Consider the following 12,840-nt stretch of genomic DNA (forward strand, 5'->3'; position numbering starts at 1 on the left):
AATAATTCCTTACTATAATTCCTCCAAGGCTTTTTTCTGCATGATTAAAATTTGATTCTATTTTGGGTAACTTTTCTGTTGGGAGAAATTTTCCTTTAACTGCTTGAATTCATGAGTTTATTTCTCATCATGAGCTTTGTATTTTATTTTTAATTCAGGTTTCCTTATGTTTTGCATACATTTCTCTTAGATTTGTAAGAAATCTTTTACTCGAAGACCACACTTGGAGGAACATATGATTCTGCATTCTCAAGATAAACCTTTTAAGTGTACCTATTGCGAAGAACATTTCAAATCACGATTTGCACGGTTAAAGCATCAAGAAAAGTTCCATCTGGGTAAGCAAATTACTTTTTCTAAAAGCAGTCATAGTAATTATTGATTATCACATCATGCTAGAGGAGCCTGCTGCTGTTGAACCACTTAGGGGAAGGAAGTCAGATAAATTGGGAGGAATACTGGATTTGCTGCTGTTCCTAGAGATGAGTAAATATGTTTATGTTTTGTTTTGGTGGCAGATGTGTCTGTAGTCATAAACAGCATTTATTCATAGTTAATTGGTAGATAGATCTGTGAGTGCTTGAATAAGGCATTTTTGTTGGAAAAAACTTTTTTTAAGGGAATAAAATTAACTTAGTATATGTGGAATTTAGCATTGTATTTGACAAATCCTCTGTCTAATGCTTACGGCCAAGGTGGAAACCTGTGTGCCAGATGGTAGTACAGTTAGGTACATTTATGACAGTCAATACTGCTAGGGAATTGTCGTCATCCATAGTAGAGGCTGTTCGCTGCGCAGCATTGGTGGTGTAGTGGTGAGTATGGCTGCCTTCCAAATTATAGGCGTGTGTAGCTAATACACCAGAAAATAAAGATTAAAAAAAAAAATCTTTGTGTTATACAAAAAGTTAAAATAAATGAAGTTAAAAGTAATTGAGAGTAAATACAAAGTCATAAACATGGGAATAATCTGACCTTTGGTCATTGGGGATTACAGAACTATAAAATGGTATAGAATCCAAACTCCTTTATTTATAGATGGGCTTAAAAGCAGAAGCTTTTTAGGCACAGTCTGAACAGTAATGTCATATGACTGACAAAAACTACTGTAGTTTTAAACTGTATTAATAAAAATCTATTGGTCAGAATCAGGGAGGTAATTATCTCACTGATTTTAAATTCATCTGGAATACTGAATTCATTTCTGGATACTGCATTCAAGATAGATATTGACAAGTACATTCTCAAGAGGTGGGTAATTATGGTGACATAAGGTCTTAAAATTATGTCATGTGAAACACTTTTGAAGGACCTTGAAATTTTGTTTGGGAAAGGTAGAGCACCTATCTTCGAAAACTTTTGAGACTTTATTGTTCAATAAGGAACACTTAAATCTTTATAATTGTATATAAGACTAGTGTATGCTGGAAGATTATTTTTTAGCTTAGTCCTTTTTTGAATTGTCCTTAGTAAGTTGGTCTATCATAGGATTTCATCTTGGCATTTCTAAGATACCATCATATGAAGCAAGTTTTATAATTATCAGAAATATAGTTGGAGACACGTTCATGATTGCATGTTGCATGTGAGAAGTTTCTTTATACATTAGTTCCAGGAAAAAGAGTTTCTCTTGGGGAATTGGTGGGCTTCTTCCTTTTTGAGGTGAAAATCATAGGCAATCCCTTTTTGTCCCATGTTATAGAAACATCATAGCAAAATATAATTTTTATAGTGAACATATTTGTTTCCACTTCCTTTTTCTGTTCCTGATTTTCTATTTCAGCTTTTGTTAAGTATATCATTTAGAAAATAAATAGGCATTCTAAGAACATTGAGTGGAAATCCTAAGGTATAGATTTAGTTTCAGTTTAGAAATCTTTTAAAGTATTGGAACTTATACATTGAAGTAAGTTGTCTTGCACAATAGTTATTTTCCTATCAGTAAAAGTATACGAGCAGATTCTTGAACTGATAATAGAGTTGTTAAAGAAAGCATTCTTGAAAAGATGGTTGAATTAGAACCATGTGTGCATATGTTTTATATATGTACATGTATATATTGCATATGTAAATATATATGACATATGTATGTATTGTATACACACACACACAAATTCTTTTGCATCTTTTGAATCACTGTATGTTAGGTTAGTGGTTCAGGTCTGAGGTGTGGCCCAAGAATTTGTATTTCTAACAAGTTCCTAGGTGATGCTGATGCTGATGGTCCAGATACCACACACATGAGTATTACTGCTTTAGGCTATTCTGGGTCATATTCACACCGCCTACATTAGGATTATATATTCTGTAAATCAGAGGGAGTGATATCTAAGAAATACAATCTGAACAGTTAGGGCAGAAGAATTTTTTTAATGTGTATTTATTTATTTTCGAGAGAAGATGCAAGCAGGAGAGGGACAGAGAGACAGGGAGGTAGAGAATCCCAAGCAGGCTCTGCCCTGCCAGCACAGAGCACGACATGGAGCTCAGTCTCGCGAACTGCCAGATCATGACCTGAGCCGAAATAAAGAGTCAGAAGCTTAACCGAGTGAGCCACCCAGGTGCCCCAGGGTAGAAGAATTTTTAATGTATCTCCATGTGTAAGTGTAAAAGTTACAGTGGGCTTTAAAGTCAAATCTTCTGGGGCGCCTGGGTGGCGCAGTCGGTTAAGCGTCCGACTTCAGCCAGGTCACGATCTTGCGGTCCGTGAGTTCGAGCCCCGCGTCGGGCTCTGGGCTGATGGCTCAGAGCCTGGAGCCTGTTTCTGATTCTGTGTCTCCCTCTCTCTCTGCCCCTCCCCCGTTCATGCTCTGTCTCTCTCTGCCCCAAAAATAAATAAACGTTGAAAAAAAAAAAAAATTTAAAAAAAAAAAAAAAAAAATAAAGTCAAAGCTTCTAATTTTATCCTATGTAGAGAGTTGGAATGAAAATCTGCTTTACTAACTTCCCAGCATAGCTTCATAAATAGAAGTTCAAGTAAGTTTAACTGTATGCAAAACTGGATATCTAATAGAGGGGAAAGAATGTAGGTATTTCATTTGAAAAACTCTGATAAGTAACTGAGCATGAAAGAGAAAGCTGCTTTCTTTCTTCCCCCAACTGGAGCCTTCAGTAGCACATAAAGTTATTTCACTCTCTGCCTAACTTACTCTTGCTGTAATCTGCTCATCTTAGCACTTTATTTACTTCATTTCTTTATCTTTGTGTTTATGCTGAATCTTTTTTTCCCACCTTCTTGGAGCCTTTTTTGGTGAAGAGGGATGTAAGAGGAGGCGGAGATTTTCCATAGCACTGCTTTGCTTAACCCAGTGCTAAATATGAATTAAGAATCAATAAATACTTGTTGAATGAGTTAATAAATGAATGAAAGACTCAGATCTCATGGAAGATGAAACAAAAATATGTTGAAGATACTTAATACATTTTGAGGTCATCTCTCAAAAACGTGTTGAAATTCCCCCCAAAACTACTGTGGCTACTGAACTGTTTTGCTTATAGATGTTTCTGAATTCCAGTGTCCAAATGCCATTTTCTTTCCATTGTTCTGCCATGATTAATTTCTCATTAGAGTTCACAATAGAGTCCACAGTATTTTCAGTCTAGGCAACGTCGTTAAAAATGTGCGGTTTTGAGGAACGACAATATATTTCCAGATTATGAACTCTTTGAAGTCCTTTGTTTATTCTACCAGAGTTTCTCAGTACCCCTTCTCCCCAGAAATCTGGTGTATAACATTTTTTACTTTATTCTAGTCTGATTTCAAACTAGGAATTGGCCATTTCAATTTATTAACCCATTACATCATTCAACATTTATTATATTAGATGCCACACCCTAAACTCAGCTCTAACCATATAGAGGTGATTGTAAGTTGCCTTCTAGGAATGAACAGTCCAGAAGAGAAGAGAAAACTATAAATAAATAACTTTATTGTGTTATTTATGTACTTACAATGGTAGGTATACATAATTGTGTATGTACTTACAGTGGTAGGTATACATTGACAACATGCCCATTAAATTTAACTTAGTATCGATTCTTTAAACTTTAAATGTACACTTTCTTTCCTTTGTAGGTCCTTTTCCATGTGATATATGCGGTCGCCAGTTTAATGACACTGGAAATTTGAAACGCCATATAGAATGTACCCATGGTGGAAAGAGAAAATGGACTTGCTTTATCTGTGGAAAATCAGTACGAGAAAGGTGAGGAATTATCTACACACCCAGAAAAATCCTGGTACTGTTATATACAAATAATTAACAAATATAGTTTAGAAGGATTAGGGTAATGCCAGATGTGAGATACTTGAATTATGCTTTAATTTGAAATTTAAGGATATGCGAAGAAATTATATAAAATGTTATAGAAGATGATATGAAATCAGGATTTTCAGGTTTAGATAGTGAATTTAACACAGGTAACATTTCTTTCTGGAACTCTAATAAAACTACATTAAAAGTTATTGATTGACTGATTTAAAAGATAGTAAGCTACAGAGACAGGGAGAACAGAAAGATGACAAGAACAACACAGATTTGGAAACTGGAAAGCAGATGAATCAGTGGTAACTGACTTAGCAGGTCTAAGAAACACAAATCCCAAGGTGGTGATGGAGAAATTGAGAACATAGTTTACATCAGAGAATCCACAGAAGGAATAGGAGTAGGCAGTATCAGATGCCTCTGGAACTAGAGTGAAGGGGAGGCAGAACAAGGAGCACTGGAGTAAAAACTTCTTTAGAAGTTCTATTCTTTGGATTTTCTTCTTTTTTTTTTTTTTTTTATTTTTTTTAACGTTTATTTATTTTTGAGACAGAGAGAGACAGAGCATGAACGGGGGAGGGTCAGAGAGAGGGAGACACAGAATCTGAAACAGGCTCCAGGCTCTGAGCTGTCAGCACAGAGCCCGACGCGGGGCTCGAACTCACGGACTGCGAGATCATGACCTGAGCTGAAGTCGGCCGCTTAACCGACTGAGCCACCCAGGCGCCCCTCTTTGGATTTTCTTCTGACACCCACACAGGTCATTGCTGGTGGGCACCGACCCCTCTCCCAATTCAGCAGATATCTGGACTGGACTATACCATGTTGTCATATGATGAATGCTTTCTGAATTCTGGAAGCAGTGAGCCCCAGGCCTTATCCCTTCTGACCTCTTGAGTTTTAGATTTTATTCCCCCAGCAGTAGTTAGAAAACAATTCTCTGAAAATCTGAACAACGAAAGTGCAAATATATTCCCTAACAAATAGTACACCTAGATCACCTACTCTGAAGTCATCAGGGCCCCCTCATGCTCTTTGACCATCCCATCTACTTTTTAGTCTATCACACTTAATCATGGACAGATAGAAGAATTAAAAAACAGAGAAAGAAAACCTTTAATGTGAAAGCTAGATTCCAACACAATCAGGAAGGGGAAAAAAAAACTTGAAGGAAACAGATTATCCAGAAAGATGAAAACTTCCAAAAAAAAGAAGATAAACAACTGTTATGGATATTCCATTGAAGATAAAGTTGAAGATAAAGAATCCATTACACAAGAACAGGATGCTATATAAAAGAGTCACATAACAAATCACATTCAAAGTATGATAGACAAAGTAAACAGCCTAATGGAAGGATTGAAGAATGAAGTTGAGGGAATCTCCCAAAAGGTAGAGCAAAAAGATACAGAAATGTAAAATAAGGATTAGAGCATTAGGGAACCAGTCAAGAGGTCTAGAAAGAAAGAACGAATAGCGAAAATAGCAAGGGAAAAAAAAATCATCACTGAATAATTCAAAATAATTTCCCAGAACTAAAGCACATGAGTTGCCAGACTGAAATTACTCATCAAATGCTTAGGACATTAGATGAAAATAAACCTACTCCAAGATATATTGCTGTGATATTTCAGAACACTGGGGACGAAGAGAAGCTTCTATATGCTTCTAATTTTCAGGGAAAAAAAGTTACATATGCTGAATTACGAATTAGAAGTACTTGGACATCTCTCTGAACGGCAACACTAGAAATAAGATGATGCAGTTGTACTTTCAAAATTCTGAAAGAAAAGTATTTCCAGCTTAGAATTCAGTTCTTAGTTAAACTAACAATCAGACCTAAGGATCATAAAGACATTTTTCATGGTACCAAAAAGGTAGTCTTTGATGTAGTCTTTCTCATGAAGCAACTAAAAGGCATGCTTCACCAGAATGAGAAGGTAAACTGGTGAAGAGGAAGATGAGGGCTACGGGAAATAGGAATTCTAATACTGGGGGGAGGCAACAGGAATTCATAGGAGGATGGTGAATGAGGTTTCCAAGTTGTCAGTTGTGCAACATGTGTGTGCAATGGGTAGTTAGCCCACACTAGTAGTAGTAGTGACCCATGACACGTTGGGGCTTGTCATTGCTGAGATCCCTGCTAGCATGTTTCCTCTTTTAAGAACTGGGAGTCAGAATGCTAGAGCAGGTCCGACCCAAAATATTTTTCTTTTAATTTAATGTGGTAAGAACTTTTAATATGAGATCTACCCTCTTAATAAGTGTTTAAGTGCATGATACAGTATTGTTAACTGTAGGCACGATGTTGTGCAGCAGACCTCTAGAATTTACTCATCTTGCATAACTGAAACTTCATACCTATTGAGTAGCAACTCCCCATTTCCTTCTCCCTGATTCTGATTCAAATTCTTATCTATGCTCTGCCACTGTATGGCACGTGTATGCCAGTGAAGTTCCTATGATTATATTTATGCCTTGCTGCTTGATTTGACTGAGGATATTTGTTTGATTTCACAGAAATGTTTTTTGACCTGTCCATGGGAATTAGAGATAGTTCATAGTAAGTTTGGAAGCAAAGTGTATACAATAGCCTATTTACTTTGTATGTATTTCTGTCAGACTTCTCGTACTTGATCCACTCTAGATTGTCAGATGCTCTGATTGTGGTGAACCTTATGTTTTCCGGTATTTATTCATGACTTTCCCCACTGACATGCTGGAAAGGGCTTTTGCTAGTGCTCAAGCAAGCTACAGCCAGACTTTGATACAGAGACCCTATTCATTTTATCTTGTGGGCCCTTTAACTAATAGTGGTAATGTTACTAGATTTGTACTTGCTACTCAGTTTTTCAAAAATATACAGTATATTGTTTAGTGATATATACTACTAGGTAGTAAAACAAAGAAGAGGGGGAATGGTTGACATACGTGGTTATCCCTGAGAGAACAGAGTAACGTGGAGGCATTCTAAGGTATAGCAATATTCTATGTCTTACTCTGCATGTAAATGTAATAATACTGTTCTTTAAACACTATTCGTATTTTATATCCTTCAGCATATAAAAGTTCCATAATTTAAAAACATTAGAAATGCCACTTTCTTAAAATAACAAACTGATATCATGGTAAAATACAAAAATCAGTATGCTATATTTATATGAAAACTTATATTTATAGACTGGTAAATTCTACTTTATTTTATGCCTTATAAATTATTTTTATCTTAAAGGTCTTTCTATAAAAACAAAAAGCAGACAAACCAAAAACTAAAACAACCTTCCATCTTTTTACTTTTAATTACTTAATACATAGGGGTGCGAGGATAGTTTTAGGAATGTTTTCCCCAAAGCTGTGTACACCTGCAAGCGCCGTGGTCAAGTGTTGCTGGGCCTTGTAGAAGAGCACCATCTACTGGCATAGATGAGGCATTAACAAATGAGCCAGGTCAAGTTATCCTTGCAAAATAAGCTACATTAGGCTTTGTTTTTATGACTAAACTAATATTGTCTGCTCAGGGAATTTTCAAGGCCGGTCTCTGTTTTTTATTTTAACAAACCCATATCGTGTCAGTAGGGCTGGAGGCTTTAGAAATGGCAATAATTGTATTCTTTATATTATTTCCCTTCTTCACATTGGCATCTGGAAGTCACAAACACCTGTAAAGATTTCCTTGGCTTAAAACATTCTTTTAATAGATACTGAGCACAATTTGAAAGGAATAGTACTGATAAACTGGATTCCTTCTATATTATTAAATTCTCTCCACTAAAATTCACATCAGTTTTACTTAATTTAGTAGTGACAGTTGAGCATTTTCCATTCTACTTCTTGAAAGTTGCTTAAGCTATATAGTTAAATCTTTGAGCAAACCAATGGCAAAGGAAGGCAAAGTTAATTTCTTTTTTAAAGAAGAGAAACAAAACAAGCATGATTATGTGTTCGTGAGACTAATTCAATAAAAAGCAAAAATACTGTTGGAGAAAGGGAGAATTGCCATAATATCTTTAGCTTGAACACCTTTCTAGTAAGCTTTCTAGAAATCTATGTTTAATATAAATATTGGTATTAAAAAACCTTAAGATAGGGGCGCCTGGGTGGCGCAGTCGGTTAAGCGTCCGACTTCAGCCAGGTCACGATCTCGCGGTCCGTGAGTTCGAGCCCTGCGTCAGGCTCTGGGCTGATGGCTCGGAGCCTGGAGCCTATTTCCGATTCTGTGTCTCCCTCTCTCTCTGCCCCTCCCCCGTTCATGCTCTGTCTCTCTCTGTCCCAAAAATAAATAAACGTTGAAAAAAAAAAATTTAAAAAAAAAAAAAAAACCTTAAGATAAATGTGTATTTTTAAAATACAGGACTACTTTGAAAGAACATTTGAGAATCCATAGTGGAGAAAAACCTCATCTTTGTAGTATTTGTGGACAAAGTTTTCGTCATGGAAGTTCATACAGGTAAGTCAAGCCATTTTTTCTCTGTATTAAGTAAGATAAATTATGTCTCTTTTAATTCTCTATTTTCTTATCATTGCATTAGTTCATTGGTGAATTAAAACATTTTCTAGTACTCGTGGTAAACAAAATTATGCAAAAAACTGTACTTACAAACTTTTCCCTCTACATTATAGCTTTTAATATTGTTTTCATTCTGTAGTGCAAAATAGTAAATAATTTCTTCATCACCAAGTTTGCTAGATGCTTTACTGTCTGAGTCGCTGTCATTTAAATGTTTATTTCATTACTTAATCTTTGAATTAAATTCATTAAAGCTCTGATGTTCTAATCTCAATGCATTTTGTCACTCTTGGCTATCAAAGAAATGGTGTGAAATATGGCAAAATTGAAAACTGTAGGATTATCAGTTTTGGAAAGTCTTTTGTGTATTATTTGTAACCTGTGTAATTGTTTTTATAGCTGAATTCCTGACCACATTTGCAGTTTGTGAAAAGTTGGCTTTTTCCTGAATAAATAATAGGTGACTACCTACTGTGAGATATATGTACATTTTAAATTTTTATTAATGCTCCTAAGATTTTTATTCATAAGGCTTTAATTTTTATACTTCCATTTATTATTTACCTCTTTTTCATTTTAAACAGAATGTGCCCCCTTTAGATGTAGTTCAGTCAATTTCGCTGGTTATAGTTATGGAATAAACACCTGTTTTGGCAACTTGAGAGCTTGTTTGGAGGTTCTAGCAGGGGAGCGCAGCTACTTGTATACCCTTGACCGAAGAACGGTTCTCCTCTATCGGGGAAGGTCGTCCTCTTCAACCGATCGTGCAGCTTCGGGAGAGACGCACATGGAGCGGTGAGGGAGGAAGGGGACACCCGCCTAGCCAGGCAGATCAGCCAAATCAACCCTGGCGATCAATGGGGTGACAGATGTCGCAGCCAGATCGCCCTCACTTCGTGTTTCGGCAACTTGAATGGGAAAGCTATTCATTTCACTAGGGTATATATAGATGGAGGATTATGGGGATATGAATAATTCAAGTTAAATGAATTTGAATAGTTTAAACCTTTATAATCTGTCTTTGGGTGACTATAAAACGAACCGGACTTTGGTTAGTGTGAAGAAAAGTAGCAAATGTAACTGTCAGCAAGTTGATTACTTATAAAATTTACTTAATTCTCTTACATCAATTTAGAAGTGGTATCCATCGTCCAGGATAGGATTCTTAATTATTTGCTGTATCATATGTTTAAGTCACTTACCTTATTTGTCTAATTCCTTCTGACTCATGCCTACTTTTGCTATCTCTGAAACTCCACCAGCAGACAGATAACAACCCTAGATATTTAGTACATTCTAAAAAGTCAGGAAGGAATGCCATCCAGACATAGTGTATATGCACACGTTGAAGTGCTTTTGTGAAAGAGGTGAGTAGCAACCCTGGAGTAAGGTAGTGAAAAGAGTGGGAAAGATGGAACGTCGTAGATGTAGAGCACATAATGTATGAGGGTGGCTGAGTAAACAGCCCAATTTCCCTTACTTAATCAAGATTTTCCCTTTGGTGGCACCAGTTTTTATGCTCTTCAATTTTTTTCTTTATAGACTTCATTTACGAGTACATCATGATGATAAACGATATGAGTGTGACGAATGTGGGAAAACATTTATTCGTCATGACCACCTTACAAAGCACAAAAAAATACATTCGGGTAAGGTGTATTTTGTAATGATGGTTACAAAATCCTTTAAAAAAGCACCTGAATAGAACATACTACATCACGTTTATGTTGGCTATAATTTTAATAGTTTTAGTAATATATATGCTGGTCACCCCATCAATAATGCTGGTTCTGAAAACTTTCTTTTAAAACATCTGAAAGGGACATAACTTTATGACATGTTTTTGTTCACTGCAATTTTAATAATCCGGTTGCCTTTTATGCCTACAGACTATATTTTGAAATTTGTTTTAATCAAGTTCTCAAAATTTGCACTATGCATATTATGTGGATATGTGCAATAATTGGTATTGGCATTTCTATAAAGAGAGATGCCAAGATAACATTTTTCATTTTTATTGGATTTGAAAGAAGTTAGCAAAACAGATATTTGAAGAGAAATTATTATAATTAGGTGTTAACATTAATGTAATAGTGAATTTTTGAAACCCTGTCTTTGGAAAAGAGTACCTTAGTAGTCCTGATCAATTTCAGATCTTTATACTGTATTTATAATTTTTATATTCTGGGGCTTTCTTTCATATTTTCTTCTCTGATTGATGTTCAGAAAGAGCTAAGAGAGCCAACTCTGTGAGTACAATAATTGGAAAGAGCCATCTCTATAAGCACAGTAGAAGAGGTGCTTACTATTATTTTAAACAATCTAAATATGAAGTATGCAACACATGTAATTACTTTCTTAAATGATCCCAATGAGGGGCGCCTGGGTGGCTCGGTCTGTTAAACGTCTGACTTCGGCTCAGGTCATGATCTACTGCTCATGAGTTCGAGCCCTGCGTCGGGCTCTGTGCTGACAGCTCAGAGCCTGGAGCCTGTTTCAGATTCTGTGTCTCCCTCTGTCTCTGATCCTCCCCCGTTCATGCTCTGTCTCTCTCTGTCTCAAAAATAAACGTTAAAAAAAAAAAATTAAAAAAAAAATCCCAATGAGGTTACAAGTTGCAGTTATCAACTGTTATCAACTTTTAAGAGATGCTAATGGTCTGATGACTTTTTCACTGGAATTATGCATTTTCATTTTTAGGAGGAAGATTCTAACTCCTAATTCTAGAGATCACATGCCTTAATTGCATACTGGATTAAGTTAAGAGTGATTTTTAAAGCGCAAGCCTTTATAACTGAATATTAGAGATGAGAAATGGGACTCATCTAGAATTTTCCTTCATATTTGTGTTTTAGCTTATTGCAAATGTGTGAAATCCCCACAGATGAAAAATATTTTTTTAAAAAAGTACAAAAATCTGAAAATGTTCAGGTCCTTTTTATAAACAGTAAAACAGCCTTATCTTGATTCAGTGTGTTTTCATTTGAAGTGTTTGACATCTAGACTTACATATTCCTAAAAAATTCCTGAGTTTTGAAGTCATTTCATTTATCTTGCTCTGTTACATTGAGAGGTAAGATTTGAAGTCTTCAGCAAAAAGGCTATTCATTCCTTCTCCAGGTCGGGAAAAGGGTTCACATCCGTGAAAAAAAGCATAGATTCATTGAAGAAAGGTACTTTAGTAAGGAATATAAAGCAGATAGCCCAGAATAAAGGGTGGCTTTACTTTTCTGGTTGATTTCCTATCATATTATCCTGTTGTTTGATCATCTATTTCTGGGGGGAACACTGAAGTGCATATTATAATCAAACTATTTGGGTCTTTAAGGTGAGAAGGCTCATCAGTGTGAAGAATGTGGAAAATGTTTTGGTCGTAGGGATCATCTCACTGTTCATTACAAAAGTGTACACCTGGGAGAGAAAGTGTGGCAAAAGTAAGTGAAAAAGCAATTTCTCATAATTACTGCATTGGATAAGTGTAGTTTGGGAGAGAGTTATAACTGGTCTCATAGTTTATTTTGTTTAATTGAGGATAGGTTAACTAGCTCTTTTTTTCTAGCTTCTGTAGCTTCTCTGTTGACCCAAAGAAATTGAAGGAAATATTGTTGTTTACTTGTTTTCAGTTGACTCAAGGCTAGGAGGTAGTAGATATTGAAGTTAATAACTAATACAGTCTTGGCATTCTTTGGGCGTTTCATTTATCTTTGGTTGCTGTGGCTCTTAGCAAAAAATATAAATGTGCTGCCTATATACTATACTTAAAAAGAGTTACTGCTGGAAATGTTTCTAGTCAGAATTTAGATTTCTAATCACACTAAGCAGTTAAAATGGTATTTTCTTTGGGGGGGTGCCTGGGTGGCTCAGTCAGTTGAACTTCCGACTCTAGGTTTTGGCTCAGGTCATGATTTCACGGTTCGTGGGATTGAGCCCTGTGTTGGACTCTGTGCTGGCTGTGTGAAGTCTGCTTGGGATTCTCTCTCTCCTTCTCTCTACCTGTCCCCCTTCTCTCAAAATAAAGAAATTTTAAAAATAAATAAATTAAATTAAATGGTATTTTATTTGAAGGAG

The 12,840-nt window shown here is 35.9% G+C and overlaps 1 protein-coding gene across 2 annotated transcripts in view; it reads left to right on the forward strand.

Annotated features, from left to right (window-relative positions):
* ZBTB41 (zinc finger and BTB domain containing 41) overlaps positions 1–12,840 on the forward strand; it is a 50,206-nt gene that overhangs the window by 13,318 nt on the left and 24,048 nt on the right. For both annotated transcript variants that reach the window (XM_047076727.1, XM_047076728.1), the window contains exons 5-9: positions 191–338; positions 4,076–4,205; positions 8,617–8,712; positions 10,315–10,421; positions 12,101–12,206. In XM_047076727.1, coding sequence (XP_046932683.1) covers positions 191–338; positions 4,076–4,205; positions 8,617–8,712; positions 10,315–10,421; positions 12,101–12,206 — 587 coding nt within the window. The remainder of the gene's footprint in view (positions 1–190; positions 339–4,075; positions 4,206–8,616; positions 8,713–10,314; positions 10,422–12,100; positions 12,207–12,840) is intronic.

This window comes from Lynx rufus, unplaced genomic scaffold (genome assembly GCF_022079265.1).
Source record: "Lynx rufus isolate CCGP_SWC_20201006 ecotype Redwood Valley unplaced genomic scaffold, mLynRuf1.p SCAF_15, whole genome shotgun sequence".
NCBI lineage: Eukaryota > Metazoa > Chordata > Mammalia > Carnivora > Felidae > Lynx > Lynx rufus.